A 23003-nucleotide genomic window follows, 5' to 3' on the forward strand; every position below is an offset into this window, starting at 1 on the left:
AGAAATGCTATTCAAAAACACAGCAGGGGACTGGGAGGGCACTTCTCTTTAAAGCCTTTTTACAACTTCCTAAAAAGTTGATAAACACTTTTCAAGGAACTTCTGTGGAATTCCCATATGTAAAAAACATACCAAAGTGGACCCACCTAAGTGGAGGCGGTTTCACGGAGCACCCTGTACGACTAGGGCTGAGTGTTTCCTTAGTGAGAGCCCACAGCGCCTCCTGGTGGGTTATCTGGCCCACTGGAAATAGCTCTCACTAGGTAAAAGGTCTCCCGCCACCTGCAGACATCTCCCTGGGCTGTTCATCCCAGGTGGGTCGGTTTCCTAGTGCTGCTACCTGACACCTGTGAGCTTCGTCTGCATTCAGGCTGAGACTTTCCTGGAACACTCCCTGCCACACTTAATCCCATTCATCTTTTATTAACCCCGCAGCTCACCCCAGAAGACCTCCTGAACCCTCTCACCTCCAGTTGCTACCGAGCATACACTCTGTATAATAACATCTTAGCCTTCTTGCTGTTTATCTGTTTCTAGGACTCATGGATCTACCCCCCACATATACTAAAATTAGACTGTAAGCGCCATGGGGCCAGAAGCTCCTCCCTTTGCCTTTTCTCAACAGGTTCCTCATCCAGTGTTCAGCACTCAATAAATACCTAGGACACAGTCACTAAATGAATGAATAAACTCACAGTGCCTTTCCCGTCTCCTCCAAAACCAAAAAAATAATAAAACTGGCCGGGCGCGGTGGCTCACGCCTGTAATCCTAGCTCTCTGGGAGGCCGAGGCGGGCGGATTGCTCGAGGTCAGGAGTTCGAAACCAGCCTGAGCAAGAGTGAGACCCCGTCTCTACTATAAATAGAAAGAAATTAATTGGCCAACTAATATATATACAAAAAATTAGCCGGGCATGGTGGCGAATGCCTGTAGTCCCAGCTACTTGGGAGGCTGAGGCAGGAGGATTGCTTGAGCCAGGAGTTTGAGGTTGCTGTGAGCCAGGCTGACGCCACGGCACTCACTCTAGCCTGGGCAACAAAGTGAGACTCTGTCTCAAAAAAAAAAAAAATAATAATAATAATAAAACTGATACAGTTTTGTGGCTGACTGGCTTTTAGGTTCTTCCTTGTTTCAATTATTTTGGAGAGTGTGTAAAAACTATGAAATGAGTTTTATTGTTTAAAATATATATTTCTTTTTTCTTGTTTTTTAAGAGAGAGTCTCACTCTGTCACCCAGGCTGAAGTGCAGTGGCATGACGATCTCTGCAGCCTCGAAATCCTGGGCTGAAGGGATCCTCTCAACTCAGCCTTCCAAGTAGCCAGGACAACAGGTATGCACCACCATGCCTGGCTAAGTTTTTAATTTTTTGTAGAGACAGGGTCTTGCTATGTTGTCCAGGTTGGTTTCAAACTCCTGGCCTCAAGCAATCCTCCTCCCTTGGCCTCCCACAGTGCTGGGATTACAGGTGTGAGCCTCTGCACTCAGCCTAAAAATGTATATTTCAATTGTGACCCTCTTTGCAAGGCAAGGCCAGCGAAGATAATCTCTACACTTTTTTAAAGCTATAAGCCTACATAGCCTCCTGTAGGCCCCTGAAAAAAATGGCTATTTCCCTTTGTAGAATATTCAGTATTCTACCCAGGAAATTATATTGTTACTATCCTCTTATCCAGATTTCATTTCCACAAGATGCAAACTTAATTTTTATTTTATATTATCTGTCAAGGTGGTTAATTAAAAGTTTTAAATTCCCTATTGTTTTTTTTGGGGGGGCAGGAGTCAATTACCTTTCCTTTTTTGACTTGTGGGTTTTGTTTTCTACTGCTGTTCAATACACATTGCACTAACATATTTTCACATTCTCTGCCTTACACTGTTATAAAATAGACCTTACGCTCAAAGCCTTCTGCTTTGCATTCCTTTTTGTTCAATATTCACAGACACGTGCTTTCCCGAGTCCCTCTGTGGTCACATACATTTGACAAACTTCTGAGTTTTGATTCTGTGTCTTTTTCCCTTATGTGCTTTTCTAATAAATAATGCATGGCCGATTTCTGTTTCTGAGTCCCATCTGAGACTCTCCTCTGCATTTATGAACCCCGACTGCATGTTATTTTTAATCATGATCTATTTTCTTCTATTGGCCTAATTTACACATCTTTGTGCTCTTTCTTCTACTATCTTTGATTGCAGGAACTATTCTGTTTTCTGCTGCTTTTAAATAAATTTGGAAGATGAACACGTTCTATTTTAATTCTGTGAGGGATCAGTGAATCTGATTTAAAACCTGAGTCTCCTTTGGTCCTCCTTGGTTTGGCACAAAGTCCGTGTGCCTGTGTCAGCAGTCTCAGTCCTACGGATCCCAGGTCCCTCCTGGGAGGACGGGTCTGACTTTGGTTTCGACTCATGTTTACAGGGTGTTGGGGGACCTGTGAGGGCAAGATGCTATTGCCTGCATGGGGTGACACCACTGCTCCAAATCACAGGGTGCGGCTGGGCTGCTCACCCACACCACGCTCCACTACCTTCCACTGCTGAGAGCCTCGAGCTTTTGTGCTGTCAGCCCGGTACGCTCAGTCCCTCCTCCTCCATTTCCGACGCGTTTCTCCATGACTACGGAGCGTTACTAGATGAGAAGGTGAGCCAGAGTTCAGCGACGGGAACCCTGCTTGCTGCTACGAGCACCCTCTCGGGCTCAGAGCTCTGCCTGCTGCTCCGCCGACCGTTTTGGGTTTGCGAAATGCACCATCATCTCGACCGAGGAAACGAGGGCTTGTGTCTCTGCTGGGTGGCAGCGGGACAGCCTGGCGGTGGCCCAGGCCACAAGACTCAGCCCTGGGCGGGAGGCTCTTACCTCAAACTGGATCAGCACCGTCCCGCTTTCGAGGCCCTTCTTCAGCTGTTCCATGGATCCCTCCAGAGTGTCCCCGCCCTCTGCACACATGGGGAAGATGGCCTCGGGGAACAGCTGGGTCAGTTCATCCTCAGATTTGATGTCGGCAAACGAGTGGACAGCTGTAACGTACAAAACAGAAGGCGTCTGGCTTTGCGTAGCAACACCCTCGTTTATCAGTTCCCCGCAAACCAATCACACTTACGACACCTGAATGAAGATGGTTTAAAACAGCTTATTAAAGGATTAAGCGCACGGTAATAATTTTTACCAAAGACGCTACTTCTACGTGAATGATTCAATATGTGTTAATTACATAACATGACATACTAATCTTTCTGGTTAGTTTTAAATGATGGTGTTTAGGACTCAGAGGCTTTTGTCCAAGGTAAGGGAAAAGGAAAGAATGTTTTTAAAGAATTCATGTTTTCTTTACTTGCTCTCTCTGACCTGGCTATGCTTCTCCCCATCCCAACTCCCCCTTCCTCCCTTCACTTATATCCTTAAAATGGGCATCTTCCCAGGCACTGGGGTGAAGCCCTAAGCTCTCCATGTGACACCATCGTTCCCGAGAGCTCGATCTCCAACTCAAGGCCTCTTCTATGTGGGAGGCTCCCGAGTTTATATCTCTAGTCCTAACATCTCCTCTGTGCTTCTGCCCTACATCTTTGCTACAGATTCTTCCTTCACGTCAAACTTAGCAGAGGTAAAAACAATCCCAGACACTCCTCCTCTCCCACCCTGCACAATACTTCCGCTTTGCTTGCCTGTGTCTGTTGTCCCTTCCTTCTCCCATCTCTTCAATTGGGAAATTGTGGATCATTTCTGAGTTTTCCCTTTTCACTTGGAAGTCACTCCTTTACTCAAAAGCCTTCAATGGCTCCTGACTGCCTCCAAGATAACAGGAAAGAAGAAGGAAACTAACAGCACTGGAGTTTCCCTACTTAGTCGAACTGAATCATTACAATTCTGAATCTGCGGTAGTGATCCCATTTCATAGACGAGGAAATGGACTCTTGGACAGAGCAAATTGTTTGTCCGAAATACCCCAGCCTGTCAGGGTGGAACACGGGAGTTTGGTCCAAGTCTTTCTGACTTGGCCACATTCTTTTCACTGACCGTGGCAGCTCAGCTCTTCTGCTACTTTTGTGACTTATGTGTCATCTGTTACTGATAATTTACAACTTTTCCTTCAATCAGTTCACGTTTTTTACTTACATGTTTATTTCTAAAACATATGTATTAGCAGCACAGTTACTAGAAAATCAGTGGCAGGCACTGCTGTCTCAGCTCTACTAACCCACACACTTTGGTTTTGCTCGCCCCCAACAGGGCCCACCCCTGCCACGGGCTGTGGCCGTCGCAAGCTCCACCACACCACGGGGCACATCCGTGCGACGCGGAGGCCTGCTCCATCACAGCACCTGTCCCTTCTGGCCCATCATCCTCTGGCCTTACCACTCACATGGCAGTGGGCAACTTACTTCACCTCTCGGTGACTCGGTTTCTCCATGTCCTCACTTAGAAATAATAATGCTAACCCTTCTGGAAAGTCACGAGGGTTGAAGAGGACAATGGTGTGAAACGATCAGTATAGTCTGAGGCACTTCGCTGGCATACACGCCAGCCACTGTTGCTATTGGACACCTACTGTGCGCCAAGCACAGTGCTGAGATTTAAAAGGGGTGGGGAGGCGGAAGGGGGAAGGGCAGGCATCCGGAGAGATCCGGAGAGGCCTCACAGAGTAGGTGGGATCAGAGTTGTCCCCAGGGGGGCCTCGGCTGGGTTCTCGTGGGAGCAGAGCTGGGGCAGGAAAGCTGTGACCCGGGGTGGGGTGGGGGTGGGGGGCTGAGTCTGCATGTGAGGTCGGAGCAGAGACGCGGTGCCACGGCTTTGCAGTCACAACCTGCATTTACCTCCAGTATTTTAAACCTGGGCAGGAGGCTTCAAGGGACTAGGCTTGTAATTTCACAGCAACAACGGTAACGGTAAGGATGTGCAATAGAGGCCACACTTCAAACACGTCCCCTCATCGGGCAGCACCCTACCTGGGGCGACAGAGTGAGACTCTGTCTCAAAAAACAAAAAAAACCCCATATGAATAAAATATAACCTGATGCTCTGAGAAAGGGCTGAAAACGAAAATGTCCGCAGGGCCACGCGGCTGAGAGAGGTGCGTGGTGTGGCCACGCTGGGCCTGGAGGCTCAAGCCCCCATAAAGCACGTGGGTGGGAGCGTGCTGCCCCCTCCCGAATTCTGGCCACAGGGGCCAAGCCCCGTGTGGGCAGATCTTCACATTTTCCACCGAGAAGCCAGATATCCCAGTTATTATGTGAAAATTCTTGAATTTTCAAATGCTTGGTTTTCAAATGCTGGTTTCAAAGACACAGAACAGGCCAGACAAGGCCCTGCTCTGCTAAGGCAGTGTCCCCGTGGCTCCTCCCCCCGCAGGTGGCCGTTACCTCTCCTCCGGATCACCAGGGCCAGCTCCCGCGAGTGGGACTCCCGGCTGGCTTTGATGAACATCACCACTTGGTCGTGGGTGTGTTCCGAGATGTCCCGGCCATTGATTAGCACGATTTGATCCCCTTCGTTCAGCTTAGGAATGCAGGTGTCTGCCTGGGTGGAGGGGAAAAGCGAGTTTCTTCTGTTACCATAACACAGTCCTCCCGGGGAGGAAGGCTGAGCGCTCCGCTCCCAGACACCTGAGACCACGGCGAGCTCGCCTTTTCTCCCTCAGGGATTATTGTCATTATGTTTACACCCACTGCTGGCCGGTTGTGAGATTTTAAAGAAGTGCTGCTCAGAACGCAAGTGAGGAAACATTTCAGGATAAGGCTAAGAAAATGACTGCAGCCGCTTCTCTGCAGTAGCCCACCCTTGCCTTGTTACGGTACGGTAATGACTCGGGTGGTTGCAATCCTTTTGTTTTCTGGACGTACTGTTAGAAAATGATTTGCCAGCTGGACATGAGTATCTATCTTGCAGTGGAGAAAGCCTCTGTACCACCAAAGGCAGAAACCATTGTGGGGAGAAGCAGTGAACTGAATGGTATAGGAATGAAAGCTTTCTTCACTTAGAGAAACCATAAACAGCAGCAAGAGGTAAACTGCAACCTGAAGGTCAAGAGTAAAATCCCCCAATCGTTCCCTCTTAGGAGGCACAGAGACTCCTTGATGCTCTACAGCTTTAAGAAAAGCAAATGATGGCTCACTCCTGTAAATGCTAGCACTCTGGGAGGCTGAGGTGGGAAGATCACTCAAGGTCAGGAGTTCGAAACCAGCCTGGGCGAGACCCTGCCTCCACTAAAAATAGAAAGAAATTAATTGGCCAACTAAAAATATATATAGACAAAATTAGCCAGGCATGGTGGCACATGCCTGCAGTCCCAGCTACTTGGGAGGCTGAGGCAGGAGGATCGCTTGAGCCGAGGAGTTTGAGGTTGCTGTGAGCTAGGCTGACGCCACGGCACTCACTCTAGCCTGGGCAACAAAGTGAGACTCTGTCTCGGAAAAAAAAAAAAAGAGAGAGAGAGAGAAAAGCAAATGATCAAGAGATAAGTATGGAAGGTGATGGATATGCTAATGAGTCTGACTGAAGTAGCCATTTCTCTATGCATATATATAGCAAAACATGTTGTATACCTTAAATATATACAATTAAAAAATTTAAAAGAATATAAAAAGCAAATGATCTCCTTAGGAGGCCTAAACAGAGGGCTGAGGGGGTGGCGCTGGCGGCGAGATAGTGAGAAGAGGCACAGGGTCCATGTTCCCGCTCACCGTGAGCAGAGCAGCAGGCGCTATGCCTCAGTTTCCTTTCCGTGAGCAGCAGTGCTTCTCAAAACTTAATGTGCACACGCATCACTCAAGGATTTTGTTAAAAATGGGAATTCTGGTTCGGTAGGCCTAGGCTGGGGCCAGAGCCTGCATTTCTAACAGGGTCCCAGGTGATAGCAGTGCTGCAGCTTTGGAGACTACACTGAGCAGCAAGGTTCTAGAACACACCGATCTCATCAGGATCCTTTCTTCCCATCTGAATGTGTGCATTTACACACGCTCTCTGAGGCCGGCAAACACAGAAACAGGACACAGAAAGAGACACCTGTTAGATTTAGGGGACAAAAACCATGGGAAATAAGAGGGAACAGGTTTACTTACAGGTGACTCTGGGTTTATCCTTGATACCACTAGAGGCATCTTTTGATCCACTCCTCCCTATAAACATTTTAAAGTAAAAAAACACGTGAGTCGTTCCCAGCAACAAACACACGCAGATATCAATAACTGCAAGTCTTTTGGCCTCAAACTTTATCATGGCCTATTCAAATCACACATGCTTTCAGAAATAGGGGGCAAGTTCCTGACCCCTCTGAGCTAGTGGGCTAAGCAGAGTAACTGTTCAGAAGCCTGCCTCTGCCATCCCCATAATCCATAAACTAAAGATGCACTCGGAGCAGGCACCCCCCAGGAAAAGGACCCCACAAGCACATTGTCGAAGTGCTGCCGGAAAAGGGAACTTGCAGTGGAGGCCAGTGAGGCCTTAGAAAAGGTCACATGCTGTGAGCGCATCTGGCCTCTGAGCCGTGGCAGGGCTGCTAGGGTAGAAGAGAGGGTGTGCATGATAGCAGCTGGGGGGTGGGCAGCAGAGACCACCTGCCCTCACTCTGTTCTACAACAGAGGTGGGTAAACTTTCTGTAAAGGGCCAGAGAGGCTTTCTGTTGCAACTGCTCAACTCTGCCACCAGAGTGCCAAAGCAGCCATTAACCTTGTGGTCCCCAAGCCCTGGGCCTTGGCCTGGTACCGGGGTTAGGAACCGGCCTCTCACCACCACCTGAGCTCTACCTCTGCCTTCTCCCACCAGCCCACACCCCAACCCCTGACCCCACTGTCTGTAGAGAAATTGTCTTCCATGAAACCGGTCCCTGGTACCAAAAAGGTTGGGGACTGCTGCACAAACCCCCCTGTAAATGAATGAGTGTGGCTGTTCCAATAAAACTATTTACAAAAACAGGTGGGATTTGGCCTAAGGGCATGGTTCGCAGACTTTGCCTAGAGGTGCCGGAGGCGGGTGGTGGCCCTGCACCTTGAACTGCTTTATCACTTTCCCAAGGCAGCAGGGTTCTCTGATAACCCTCCTCAAGCAGGCAGATCTGTTTGCCAACCAAGCGTCCTCAACACTCGGAGCCTCAGTATTCATCTACAAAATGGGTTTGAGAATGCCGACCTCACCACTCATTATAGGAACTCAATAATGTGATAAATCTTGTTCACAGCAAGTGCCAGGCGCGCAGAGCAGGCACTTGGCAGTTGCTAAGGCCACATTAAAAAAACTTCCAATTCTGAAGGCTGAGCCAATTTCCTTGTGTAGCTTAGGTATGCGGCACATTTCTAATGGAAATTAAAAATTAATCTAAAGATTGCTTCCTAGCATAAAACCTCCTCATAAATATACAACAACATACCTTAAGGTTAAATCCAAATTTTCCATCTTCATCTGGCGTGATACGGATCAAGACTAAGTAGCCATCACCATTATTATCATTCTGGAAAATGATAAAGTTAAAATTAAAGTGGTCATTTCCTTCCCTCTCCAGCTGTTGGTGATATTTTCTTTCTAGTCATAACTACTTAGTTGGCCACCGGGGAGGGGCGGGGAAGCCTGGGTGGGTCACCTGGCGACTCCTGAGCCCCAGGCCCTGTGCCTTGCTCACCTTGTCACAGTAGTACTGGCTGGCATCCTCGGTGGAACCCCCCTTGGTCACCCTGTGGTAGTCCTCTAAGAACTGCTGATCGACGCCGTCAGGTGAGCAGGAGCCTGGAGCATTTGAAGATGGAGACACAGAACTGGATGACTTCTGGGTCAGGCAGCTTTGTGCTGGATTGTTCTCGGATAAACTCCTTCATCATGGGGAAGGAGGAGATATTTTAATAACTGGGTTAATATTTTATTAGAGTAAACATTACTGACTCTTGGCGTCTGGCAGCTCAGGGTTGGACGTATCCCTGGAAACTTAAGAGAGCTGCAAAGGTCACCCCCCTGGGGCCTGGGCACACCCAGAGTCCACTGGCCACTCCTGCCCTCGTCTGGCCCAAGCATCATCACATTTGGTTTTAGGACAAAGGGACAGGAAGCAAGGCAGATCCAGGTCCCTTTCTGGCTGCTTTAGAAAGGTGACAGGGAAACGTGTCCAGCTACCCTGGTGGCTACTGAACCAGACTCTGCCAGGCAAGCCCACGCAGATGCACGACCCCATTCCTTTTGGAAGCTTTTTTCCTTCCATCTCATTCGTACTGATGATTCTGCTTCAGAGGGCTCTCGGCTACCCAAAGGAAATGACACTATTGTTACATATTCAGAATAATTCATATTATTCCTAGTTGGTATTATTTGTCTGTGACATCCATTCATTGTCCATACTAAGATCGTGTGTCTTACTTTTCTCTAAAATGGGTCCTTCTGTGTCTTAGAGCTGCATTGTCCAATATGGTAGCCACTAGTCACGTGGGACTACTTAAATTTAAATATATGAAGACAAGAAACTCATTTCCTTAGTTGTACCAGATACATCTCATACACTCAACAGCCACTGGCTCCTGTACTGGACAGCACAGCTACAGAACATTTCCGTCATCGCAGGATTTCTGCTGGACAGCACTGTCTTAAGGAATGACATATGGTTAGAACCAAACAGACCTCTGCAGTCACTTGTTCCAACTCTCCTTTCACAGATGAAGAAACTGAGGCCAAGAGAGGCTAGGTAACTTGCCCAAGGTTGCACAGCTTTGCCCTCACTTAGAAGACACAGGTCTGAGGAACGTGAGTTCTGAGCCTTTCTTTTCCCTCCAGGCCATGCCAAGTCTGCTCCTAAGACCCCTATTTCTGACCTTGCAGGGCCACAAGTATTAATCCTCCCTGCTGTCCCTGTGCAGGTCAGGATGTTCCGAATCTCTGTGTCACCCACACCAGCCCCTACCAGAGTCACAGACCTGGCACACAAGCCTTAGAAAGCTGAATAACCAGGGTTCTCCGTGCATTCCACAGACCTGCCCTGCGCTAACCTCATCCCAGGGGAAGTGACAGGAGAAGCAAGGAGACAAAGACATTCCAGGAAACAGACAAAAGGCAGCTGCCATTGCCCCTGCCTCAACCTTTATTCCAAAACCTTATCCATGGGTTTTTCATTAAATTGGTATTTCTGTTTCCTAGTGATTTCAAATTAGCTTACTTTAAATGTAAAATCTGTATCATATTTGCACAAAGTGATTCACAATCTGAATTTATTTGAATAAAATATTCAGTGACAGGCCAACGTGGAAACACAGCTATATGTAAGAGAAGAGTTTGGCCTTATAGTTTCCAAGTAGCTGGTTGAGGGAAGGGTGTTATGGATGGGAAGCCATTTTATCAGAGAGAGGATATTTTGGAATTTAAGTTGTATACAAGTATTAAGTTTTCAGATTGAAAAGGAATGAGACTTTAATTTACTTACAAGGAAGCTTTAAAAAATTTCCTCCAAAGAGGACAACTTTGCTGGGTTTTACTGCTTATGAGCGCACCACCTAGTGGCAGAAAGGGCAATTGCTTGGGGGTTGCTCAAAGCTAAAACACTACTTCCGGTTCTAGGATGGACTTGAACCTTTAATGTGGAGAAAGCCGCAAACAGCACGTGCACACTTTGAATGTTTGGAAGAGTCCAAAGGTTGGGCAACAGAAATGGAAAAGGTGAACAGCATGTAAACAAAAACCCACAAAGGTGAGGTGATAATGCAGAAGCGAACAGACTAATTTCAATAAAATTGTAACATATCTTATACTCACTATGTTAATTTTTAAATGTTGAATTTGTGGATTTCATCATAGGGGATTTAAAGTTTTTAATATAAAACTCAATGGTCTAACACAGGCCACAGTTCCAAACAATAATAGCACTACTACTATTATTACTACTACTAGTATTAATGCTATATTAAAAGTCATTCTATGCCCCAACTGTTTTCTAAGTAGGGTTGGAGAGGTTACTCATAGATAGTAATTTATGGAAACAAATGGCTGATTTGGGGCCTGATCAACTGTGTACAGGGTTCCCTGCGGAGCGCGGTGATGTTCCGTTCAGCGCGCAGGAGGGACAGTGAGGAGGACTTCTAAGGACGAGAGGCAGTGAGCAGGTGGCAGCTGGACACAGCCCTGGGAGGCCAGGCGGGAAGACACCAAAGCAACAGGGCCTCCTCCCTTGCTGGGGCAGGACGCAGGCGCTACTGGGGAAGGAGGGGGGTTGCGCCATGGAATAGGGGAGGAGAGAGTGCGAGCAAGAGGTCTGTCCCTGACACAGGAGGAGGGGACACTGAGGACTGTCACTGTTGCCTGGGAGCCAGAGCAGCCAGTGTGGGACTGGCCACACCCTGGACCGTGGGAGAAGAGGACAGACAGACAGATGTGAGTGGCAGACTGATTTGTCAGGCAGACTGACAGGTATTCACCCTGGGAAAACAGATGCTTCAGAACTGTAAAGACAGCAGGAATCAGAACAAAAGCCACAGGAAAACTCATTTCTCTGAAGAGTGGTAATGTCAAAAAAGATTTAAAGTGGCAGGCCTGCCCATGAAAGAAAGACTCCTGCACGATGCTCTCCCTGAACCCTAGGAAATTAATAAAGACACGCCCTGCACCCCTCTACCTGTCAAAGGGAGCAAAGTCATGCTCCCAAATTGCTGTGTGACAGAATAAGGGCCCTCTCTTTGGGTCTTCCTTGAGTCTATGAGCTTCTCAAGGTCAAGAGAGATCCTAGCCCTCTTTCCACTCCTCTCCTAGAGCAGGGAACACGGGACCAGGCACACAGCAAGTGTGCAATTAAAATGCTCAGTGAATGAAGGAAAAAACGCTTTGAGCAGGTGTCTGGGGTTAGCTGAGTTACTCTAAAAGAGCACAGAATTTACTCAAGAACTTGGAAGCTCAGGTGCAAAGAGGTGGATTAAATGGTTCTCAGCATGTGCACAATTGCAGATTCCGAGCGTGTGCCATGCACACAAATCACCTGGGATCCCATTCCATGCAGAATGATCCAGCAGGCCGGCCTGGGGCCTGAGACTGTGCATTTCCAACAAGCTCTCAGGTGCTGCTGGTCTGTAGCCATCCATAATGGAGTAGCATGGGGCTAGAGGAAAGCATCCGGGTTCTTTCAGAGTGTACAGTTTCTTTTCAATAAAATTCCTGCAGAAATTTTCACATAGCTCCTTACATAAGAGTCCTTGGGTAATGGAAAAAATACTGTCTTCAACTATGGGTTTTATGACACGGAGCCAGTTACCACGTAAAACGGCTCATCGCAGACTGCAGTAAATGCCACGGGCCCAAGATCAAAGTGGCTGGGGGAACGTGGTTCAGATATGTTGCTTTCTGAGCTCGCAGCTTCTTTACGGCTGGAATAACAGATTGTGAATCTCCCCTTTAGGCTGCCCCTGAAGGGGACAGGAGGAGCTCGGATGCCGGAGGCACACTGGGAGACCAGGATAGGGTTCACGGAGCAGGTACATTTGAGCTTGAATTTGAAAGGTGAATTAATATGAGTTTGAACAGGCAGTCCAGGGAGAAGGGGAAGGTATTCTGGCAAAACACTAATAATAACAAAAAACAAAGCAGCAGCATAGGCCAAGGTAGGAAATGTTGAAAAAGCAGAGAAAAGGTATAGAAGCAGGGAGTGATATTCTCAGGTGTGTATTTCAGAAAGATATGCCTGCTGTTCTTGTTAAGGATGGTCTGGAAGGAGGAGACACCGAAGACAGGAGGACGGTTCTGAGGCTACTGGACCAGTCCATGCAAGAGATGATGGTGGCTGCATGGGGGCAGTGCCGTGGGCATGGCAGGGGTGAAGGTCAAATGCAAGAGATGTGTGGGAGGTAGAATTAACAAGGTGAGAAACTGGATGAGGACGGTGAAAGAAAAAGAGTAAAGGATGACTCAAGTTTCCAATAGGTGCAAACCAGGGAGCATTGAAACGACAGTCCCTCATCATGACAGGAGCAGTCCCAGCCAGGCTAGATGAGAAGATTGAGAGCTGAGCTGGGTCACGGTGGGTTTCAGGTATTTGTGAGACATCCACGCAACTGGGCCCGGACCAAGGGAAGGACAGGCAAGGTTCAGGGAAAATGAACACAAATGCTCCCAGTGAAACCCTGACCCCGGCTGGCAATCCTCCGAGGGGGACACTTGGATGGTATGCAGCATCTCCCTGCACATTCAGAGCTGGTGCCACCCTCTAGTGAAGGGCTGGTGTGCACTTGGAGAACAGTGGCTGATGGGGTGAAGGGTGCAAAGAGGCTACGTTCCAAGTGTTTAGTTAAGAAGAGCAGCCAGGGCTGGCAGGTAGAATGGAAACAGACATCATCTGTGTTGTTCTAGAGCTGGGGGCAGGGGCCTTTATGCCAGGTCGACATGAAGGAGGCTTCCAGCAGAGTTTGGGAAGAATATGGGGTGCACTGCCACACTGCAGAGGGGGCTCTCCATCACCGGCAGGGTGCTCAGGCCCTGGGAGGCCAGGGGTACAGCTGAGGGAACTCCCATACTGCGACTTAGCTGAGGAAGAAGATCGCCTAGGTCCCTTCCAATGCACAAAAGTTTTGAAATACAAAGTGGCAGCTGCCCCGTATGCTCTGGAAGGTGCTTCTAGCAAGGCAGACTAATAGCAAAAGAGTTACACTGACATGAAGCCCCACCTACTCTGAGGTGTGTCTCACGCTGGCGACCCATCAAGTCAACTGTGATAAAATAATGCAAAAAAAAAAAAAATCTTTTGAATACAACCCTAAACTGCGCTAAAATTTGTTTCCCCAGTTTCTGTTTGCAAGTCATTTTTTTCTTTGGGGAATGACCCCTCCCTTTTGTCTGGGTGGAAGGCAGTGGGGTTTTTTTTGTTTTGTTTTTGCTGTGAAGAAAACTCACTTATCTGTAGAATTTGGTCTTCTCTCAGAAGCAAGGCAAGGAACACATAATGGCTGATGGAACCTTGGGAGTAACAAAAGAGCACAGCCCACTTGGGTACAAAGCAGACTGCCGAGGATTCATAACTATAATCACAAACTTTGCTGTGCTGCTATAAATACGGAACCAACCGGCCAGTGACTCATCCGCTAAGATAATGTTCAGACAGCCTAAGCTGTGCCACTCCGGGTGTGGAGCCAAAGTCTAACCGCTCTTTGCTTTCTTTCTCTCTCTTTCTTCTTTTTTAAACGAGTGCAGAACATTACCCTTAATTCTTCTTTTTAAAAGGAACCCTCCTCACTGTCTGTGGTGTTATTCATCTGATTTCTCTGACAGAATGCTGCTTTTTGCCTCTTAACACAAATCTGCTGTGCAAAACATGTCAAACGTTTCTTAAACATTTTGCAAATACTGAAGTAACCAACACAGGTTTTTTTCCCCCCACTAAGTACAGACCAGCCCGTATTTCTAGCCTGGGGCAATGGGGGGCCCCTCTGTCTCCGAAGACCCAGCAGAAAGTGGCTTCCCACCAGCAGGAAGAGGTGCCGTGCCCGAGGTGGTGGGGTGCCAATTTTCCAACCGTTCACCCTGCCTGCAAAGCACAGCCAATGACTTGCCTCCCCTGAGACCTCCATTGTCAGCGCACCCGGCAAAACCTCGGCGGCGAGGACGGCTGCCTTTGAATCACTGTTATTTTGCTGCTTTTAACATTTAGCTGCAAAATAAAAAGTGCCCCAGATGACATATCTTACGAAGTCACAGGAGGGTTTCAAGAAGAATCAGCGTGCAACGTGTGGGGGTGAGCACAGCCAGATTACTTCAGTCAAACAGGGCCTGAGGAAGTGAATTTTACATTGTTTAATTTTAATGAACTTAAATGTAAGCAGTCGTACATGTGGCTGGTGGCTCCTGCACTGGACCGTGAAGGGCTGGGTGCTCTGTAATTCCATGTGACTGCAGACCACAGTAGGAAGATCTGACGTGGAACACGCACAGTTCCCCACGCCCTCCACGCCTTTCACCAGAGTGACAGGGCCCCGTGGTGTGACCATGAGGCCTGATAATGTGCTATTCGCCCACTGGCCTGGAGGCTCCTGAAGGCAGGGGCTGGTCTAATTCACTTCGCTGTCTCCCTCAGTGACCAGCCGCGGCTGTAGAGAGTGCGCTTCTGGACCCGGCAGTGAACATGGCCCTCAGAAGTGTCCACAGGCCACCGGACGGAAGGCGGCTCTCCCCCACCCAGCACTGACGCATAAGACGCAAGAGGGTGCTGGGCCATAACGGCTCTCAAAGGTCACCCCGTCACTCAGCCACCCCTGTTCCAAAGACGAGCAGCCAGGCAAGTGGTGTTAAGTGTCCAGACTGCAAGCAAGACGATCACAAATCTACCTACACTCAAATTCGAAAAATGCCCAAATGCCCATTTGAAAAATGCCCTTTTCACTTGTAGATGCTCTGTGGTTCACTCCACTTTATTTTATTACATTTTTTGAGACAGGGTCTTGCTCTGTTGCTCCGGCTAGAGTGCAGCGACATCATCATAGCTCACAGCAACCTCAAACTCCTGGGCTCAAGCGATCCTCCTGCCTCAGCCTCCCGGGTAGGTGGGACTACACAGACAGGCACCACCACACTCAGCTAATTTTCTCATTTTTTTGAAGGTCTCGCTTTTGCTCAGGCTGTTCTAGAACTCCTGGCTTTAAGCAATTCCTCCGCCTCTCAGCCTCCAAAATGCTAGGATTATAGGCGTGAGGCACTGTGCCTGGCCACTCCACTTTCAATGAATGATAGAGTAAACATGTTAGTCTAGACAAGTGCTGTCAATAGCCCGTTCTGCAATCACAGGAATGGGACTGTACCTGTGCTGTCCAAGACGGTAGCCACTACCCACGTGTGGCTGTTGAGCACATGAAATGAAGCTTGCATGGCTGAAGAACTAAATGCTTACATTTTATTTTAATTAATTTAAACCTGAATTGCCACCTGTGGCTGGCAGCTACAGTACTGGACAGTGAAGGTCTAGAAGCTCTACAGTTCTGTCACGGGATTGCAAACAACAGCATGCAACTGTGATGCAGCAGGTGTGAGTGGGCTTCTCAGAGCCCTTCGACAGTTCCCCAAACCATCTTCTCCTTTCACCACAGCGACAGAGCCCCACTGCAGGCTCAGACTGGCTCTAATCATGCACATCTGCACTCCTGCCTCTTATTTCTAGATTTGCTTGTGGTTTGCAAAGCCACAGAGTTACACAAAGGGAACCCACACCTATCCACTGTAGCCTGGACAATGGGGCAGAAGATTGCAAGTTGGAGCAAGAGACAATGGTCATTTAACAAAAGCATCGTCCAAGCTCAGGTCACAAGGAAATGATGACCACAGGGACTATTTAACCAGAGGTGTTAAGAACACAGATAAACTCAAACTATGTTTACTGTAGGCAGGGACAGGGGAGAGGCAGCAACCTTACACATGAGGGGGAAAGAGATTTGCAATTCACCTGTGAATGACTATAGTACAATCAGGATGCATTTAATGCTTTAAGCTTAGTAGCTACTGTGGTTAAAAAAAAATTTACAGGTTAATTAAAGGTGCCTATTTGCTAATCCTCTGCTGTTAGGAGCTGAATTATGTTTCTATATTTTGGGCACAGTATGGGGCTTAGAAGGAAATCTGCATAGTCATTGGGTAACCATTCTAACAGTTCATCCTTTCCTAACATACTTTAGCCTAATTTATAATCTGTGTTCTGTCTACTTCAAAAAAATCATTTGAGATAGCTTACCCCAAAATGTATAGATGTGGCTGAATAATAAATTCATTAAAATAAGGGGGAAAAAACACTTATATAATAAAGGCAAGGAAGGAAGAGAAGAGACCATATCAGAAAACTGGGATGAGGAAGTGAATGCAGTTGAGCATAGCATGCAGCTCTGAGCTCCCTGGTAACCAAGGCAAAGGGGAACAAATGGGTTAGACGTATCTTACTGAATAAGAAAAGCACTCAAGCTGGTCTTAGGAGAGACATTTTTTCCTAGCCTTGAGCTATGAGGGGAATTTGTCAAATTAAAAAAAAAATGGGAGTGAGGCACAAAAGGATTTAGTGCAAACTGTCCTTGACAAAAATCTGACAAAGAAAATCAGAGATGTTCTATTTAATAACATATTTGTTTCTTTATACTAACTGTTAATTAAAAACAAAAATAAAGCAAAATCCCTGAGGACATACTGTTCTGAGAAGGCCTTTAAAAGCAAGCACATTCTCAATGATCTGAAATTATGTGACGGTAAAACTACAATAATCTACAGAAATCATAGTTAAGGTGGCCCTGGAGTCTGTATCTCTAGAATATGGCATGGGCTTTGCTTATGAACTGGAGAGGAGACTGTTCAGGAGACTAACAAGTACTTGGAGAGCAGAAAGTCTTTGCTGTAGAACAAAAGAAGCACAAGCTCTAGACCCCAAGTGCACAGGTTGTCTTCCGTGCAGGAAGGTCTGATTTGTGTTCTTTTCCTGGCACAGAGTGCCCTGGGAGCTGGCTGCGGGCACTGGCTCCTGACTCCTCTCAACTGGCAACTGGGGCCTGAGCAAATTCCTCAACAGCCAAAAAGCAGATAGAAAGGAAGGAAAAAAAAAACAAAACACAAGTTTCTTACTCTCGATGTGGGCTGCGGTTCTGAGAAACTTCGGAATCACTGTCTTTGGGGGACAGAGAACCCTTGTATGTGTAAAACACATCTTCGGTTTCCGTGATGTAGGTCATTTCATTTGCAAGGTTATCTGCAGAAGAGTGGCGTGGCTTTCGGATTTCGTGCCGGAGCCGAGGACTTCGCCTGGGTGGGGGAAACGCTGAGTGTTAAGTGTTCAAAGCAAATTCCACTTAAAAGATTTTATTAGATATCAATGATCTAACTTGGTGTCCTGACCTTTCTAAGGATGCCTTCCCTGGCTGAGGCTGTGAGACATTCAGAGCCAGTTAACTCATTACCTTCCCTGGTGAGACATCAGAGCCAGTTAACTCATTACCACCCCTGCAGAATTCACCATGGGTGACACAGATGCCCAATGTTGTCAGCCAAGTGGTGTGGCCCCCAGAACAGCAGCCTCAGCCTTATAAACAGGCAGGATGAGGTTGGTTTAGGCCCTTTGGGAAGTCAACGAGTATTGACTTAGGGCGAGTTACCCTTCCAGGAGGACTCAAGCTCTCAAGATGGAACTAGGCCATACAGACGGCTGATCAATTTTTCTGATTAATTCAAACAATGTCAATAAAAGGTTTAGAAGCCAAAGGACATTTCTTAGCAAAACTCAAACTTTTATTTCTTCAAATGGATGTTTGCTTTTTAAAATACAGCCCTTATTAAACATGTGGCATTAGATGGGCATACAAGTGCCGCCCTGTCCTGCAACAGCAGCAGCCACGTGAGCTCAGGTGAGTCACGTCACCTCCCCGGGCCTCAGTTGTACTCACCCGCTCCTGAGAATGAGTCAAAAGAGGCGACAGGCAGCGTTCTCAGGACGTGCAGCGCAGCACCTGGGCGTCAGCTCCTGCCGCGGGGGTCCCAGGCTGCTGAGCTTTCTAAGTTCTCTTTCCCCTCACCGTTTTCCCATCCTCCCTACCTCAGTCAGCCCTTTCCCTTAGGACTGTCAGGGCCTCCATGATTTGCAGTCCCCCCCTGGGCCCAGATAATCAATAATGCTGTGTCCAGAGTAGAAGTAGAAAGGCTCTTGTGACTCCTCAGGAGCGGGGCTATAAATAGCCACGGGAGCTCCAGGCCAGGAGTGTGGCAACATCCACCCCGCTGTCGCCCTGGATCCTGTCCTGGGCTCGCTGTGGGCCCCTGGCATTGCTGCATATGAGATTCTCAGATAATCATGCTGCTGCTTTATAGCATGACTTTACCTCTTTAGAGAGAAGTATCTAAATCTTGGAAACCAAGAAGCAAATCTATGCAGCCACGTTATGATTTCTAAAGCTAAATACTGTCATTCTCTGCGCCAAGAGCATTAGGCGCCCAGGGGAGGGTCCCTCCCTAGCAGGTCCTGCACGGAGTCTCCTCTCTCTGCCCATCTCCCAGCTTCCCCCGGGCCGAGCAGACCCGGGCTCAGGAACGTATGGGTGCACTCTGGCTTCAAAGCCACACTCTTCCTCCAGTGTGGAGCTGGGGACAACCTGCTTGGCTCCCCTTCTGCTGACACCTGGCCTTCTGGGAGGTATTCACACAAATGGTGTGATGTCTTTGGGGACCATTACAATAAAATAACGATAATGATAATTCTACCTGAACCTTTTAAAATATGCTTCTGAAGCACTTGTACTTTATTGTTTCATTTGTGATTGTTTTTAACAATCCTTTTACAGATGGGGAAACTGAGACCAGAGAGGTAAAGAAACTTGTTCATTAACAGAAGAGCCAAAATCTGAGTTTGGGTCTTTCAGCTGCAAACTTAGCGCCCTTCCCACGTTGCCACACGGCCACTTCCTTCCTTTCAAGCCGAGTCCATCCTCTGGGAAGCTGGCAGGCTACACCCCAATATGTATCTGCTGCGGGGCTCACACATCCTTAAGTCACTTATGTCATGGGCCTTTATAAGCTGTTCCCAAAATTTACTTTGTGGGATGTTAATGGGAGATTACATAAAGCTAAACAAGCTTCTTTGTCACTGGACTTCTCAGAGTGCTTAATATGCTAATGTGTACTGTGATTACAAAAGGGGCATTTCAGGACGCTACAGTTTCCCAATTTATTTCGATCAAGTTAAGTTTTTAGAAAAGAGCGCCTCAGCCTGATATGCCACGGATACTGTTTAGCTAGACCTGCGTCCTTCATGAAAGGACATATACTTCTGCCAAGAGCCCAGAATGCAAACGTAAACTCTGACTGTAGGCCATCTATATCTAGGAATTTATAAGTCGAGATTTTAGTTTTACAAGAGATAAAGTGTTTAGGGGTGGGTAGTACAAAAGAAGGACATACCAGTTGGGAGTAATGGGAGGGGACCGCGAAGGCAGACTCTTGGTTTCTAAGTGCTCCACTGATAAGGATCTCCGCATGGCTGGGTTCCACACCATCCCTCCAATCACCTTTTTGCAATACTGGTTATTTACAGACCTGAAAAACCAGATGTAGGTTCACTTTCTACCCTGACATGTTCAACTGAAAGAGATTACAGCATGTGCGAAACAGTCTACACACGCCCTTTCCCTCACGGGTGGCTTGTGTGTCACCGGCCAAGGTTACGAGGCGCAGAGGGGGACTGCAGACTGCCCAAACGCCATTCCTTCCTGTCCTGGCTTTTCCCTAGGTGATTTACTGGCTTTCTGGTGGAAATGCTTTCTTGTTTGTGCTACTCAAGCAACAAAGCTGCTTCCAGAATACAACCAAACTGTTCCAGATTAGAAGGAATTCCAAGACATCTCAGGCAACTTCACGGAATTCTGACTTTACTGAGCTGGCTTGAGTGAAAACATCAGCCATTGTTCCAGGTGCCCTTTGCCATCTTGGCTGATGGAAGCTGTCCCTGTAAATTACCAGTAACTAACTCTTTGAGAGAGAACCTGAGACTATACTTAGAAGGTACAGTTGCAGGCCGTGGTCTCTGACTGTGCTACCCTGAAACTCACTTGTGAATTTCATGTCTACCTCTACACCCCGCAGAGAACGAATTGTTTGAGAGAAGAGAGAGCGAAGCCTGTTAAAGGGTGATACTTTCAGTTCTGGCATCTCTAAACTAGGTTTTAACGTCTTACGAAAACATTCTATGTATTTTCTTGCAGCCTAAATACCAGGCAACTGACAAAACCAAAACATAACAAAGAACATAAACAAAACTTCCCCTAGAATATCATGTGCTAATTTATATTAAGAAATGCTGTCGTCACCCTGATCAAAATGCGCACCGTAGCGTCACTGGGAGAATCTTTCCTCCGAGGTAGGCCTACACCAGAAACCACACTACCAGTGATTGAGAGCAGAGGATCAAAACAAGGGGAGCAATTCCGAGGTTTAACGAAGCAGTTCCCCAAAGCACAGGTCATAGGTTATTAATAGGGACCCTTGGAAGAAAGTGTTCCATTGTCCCACAAGCTTGAAAAATATCCAACAAGTTTCTTTCATGTGGAACCTTTCAGAAGGCCCAATACGCAAATATGCATATGTATCTGCAGGGATTGGGCAAATTGTGTAAGTCTCCCAAGCCTCAGTTTCCTCATGTGTAAAATGGAGGTAACGAGAGCTGGAACTCACTCACCAGTATGCTGATGCTGGTACAGGTAAGTAAAAAGCTGCTGATTTGCCCACCAACCCACTCCCCACATCTCAAGTGAGCCCCCGTGATACATTAAAGATGGCTGCAAGTTCTCTGACTCTTGCATCTGGGCTGGCCTGTGACAACTTTCATCAGCAGTGCCACTTCTGGGCCTCACCCTTAAGAGGACCAGCTGGTTCTGCCTTTTGCTCATGGAGCCCTGGCCCTCCGTGTAAGAAGTTCAACTACCCTGGCTGGAGAGCCCTCAAGGAGAGGCTGAGGGGTGCAGCCTTCCAACCACTCCATGAAGACACCAGTTATACAAGAGAAGTTGTCTTGGACCTTCCAGGCCAGTCCAGGTGGCAGCCATATAATCACCAAGAAATCCCAGTCTATACCACATGGAGCAGAAGAATCATCTGCCAAGCCCTTCCTTAACTCCTGACCCACAAAATCGTGAGATACAATAGAATGGGTGTTGCTTTTAGCCACCAAAATGGGGTACTTTATTATGACACAACAGATGACCAGCACCCAGGCCCCGGACAGTAGCTGCAGATGAGAAAGACTTGCAGATGAGGACATTGAAGCAGCAAATTAAAACTCAAGTAACAGAGGCAGGATTTGAACCCAGGATCCCTGCTTTCAAACAGAGTACACACTTTCAATCGCCTCACTATACCACCTCTCACCTGGCCTGAGAATTACGTCTAACCTAAGTCAATACCACATTCCAATAAACTCTTATCATGACTCGTTCAAGAGTAGAGGTACTAAATGTATAAAACCACTAGACAGTATTAAGAGCTAAAAACTTTAGTTTTGCTCCTGGTTCATCAGAAGCTGAAAGAGAGCACTTAGTACCATAAATACTATCACTGATACTAATAGGAATTTGCTATTTATTGACTTTGTAAGTTCCCTAATGTTTATCAATGTAGTAGGAAAGTCACTTGAATAGTCTGACGCAGTCCCACATACCAGATAATGGCTCAGACATGGGCATCCTTTAGTTAGTAAGAGCCATATCGTCAACAACAACAAATCACAAAAGCAATTCTGAAAAACCAACAAATGAGGAATTGTAAGAATAACTAGATAAACAAATTCTGCTACCTCTTATAATACTTATAAGGCAATCTTAGAACAAAGAAACAAAAAATATAAGCTGCATGGTTATTAAGAGAATAAATAAATTTTGTTCTAAATTAAAATTTAAAAATTTATATATGAATTACGATAGGCTTATATAATTCACACGTACAGGACTTATAGGCTGGCTTAGTGGCATCGGGCTAGAAAAGCTCAATATGCTAACACCGGGAGATACTCAGAGTCATTGCGGGGTGTTTCCTTTTGTGTCATGGTGCAGGGGACAGTTGCAAATCTGGCTGCTTGGAAGCTCGGAGGACAGCAGAGTTGAGGGTGCAGAAACAAATGCTGGGAAAGATGAGCTGACCCCGAGTATGTTGTTCCTGGGGAGACTTTCAGCCACAGTTCAGAGATCCAATGCCTGGGACCCCTGGGCTCCAGTGTTCCCTCCTCTGTCCAAGCATGTCCACTGCCTGGTGGCAACCAGGACAAGCTTAGAACTCAGGCTAGTGTGGATACTGTCCTTAAAGCATACTCACTTTTTGGTGTTCCTAGAGCCCATAGTCCAGTACTGAGACAGAACATTCTTTTCCTGAGGTAGTAGCTTCTTTGCCTGAAAGAATGTGTGGTGCTCGACACAGGATTTCCACAAGTTTTTGCAAGACCGGTAGTTTAGCATGTTGAAGGCCACGATATGTTCCCTGGATTCAGTCTAGGAGGAAAAACAGTAGATATTTCATGTGCACAGACGTAGGAGCAAGGTCTTGCAAGCATTTTACCCACATCCATGGC

The 23003-nt window shown here is 47.2% G+C and overlaps 1 protein-coding gene across 2 annotated transcripts in view; it reads right to left on the bottom strand.

Annotated features, from left to right (window-relative positions):
- PTPN3 (protein tyrosine phosphatase non-receptor type 3) overlaps positions 1–23003 on the bottom strand; it is a 103748-nt gene that overhangs the window by 22840 nt on the left and 57905 nt on the right. Inside the window, exons 12-19 of one of the 2 annotated variants that reach the window (XM_012736760.2) lie at positions 22751–22923; positions 19850–19984; positions 17528–17704; positions 8610–8796; positions 8361–8441; positions 7056–7112; positions 5358–5514; positions 2857–3017 (exon numbers count right to left, since the gene is read on the bottom strand). In XM_012736760.2, the coding sequence (XP_012592214.2) occupies positions 2857–3017; positions 5358–5514; positions 7056–7112; positions 8361–8441; positions 8610–8796; positions 17528–17704; positions 19850–19984; positions 22751–22923 (1128 nt within the window). The remainder of the gene's footprint in view (positions 1–2856; positions 3018–5357; positions 5515–7055; positions 7113–8360; positions 8442–8609; positions 8797–17527; positions 17705–19849; positions 19985–22750; positions 22924–23003) is intronic. The other variant, XM_012736762.2, reaches the window with a different exon arrangement.

The sequence above is a fragment of the Microcebus murinus genome, chromosome 12, assembly GCF_040939455.1.
Source record: "Microcebus murinus isolate Inina chromosome 12, M.murinus_Inina_mat1.0, whole genome shotgun sequence".
NCBI classification, from domain to species: domain Eukaryota; kingdom Metazoa; phylum Chordata; class Mammalia; order Primates; family Cheirogaleidae; genus Microcebus; species Microcebus murinus.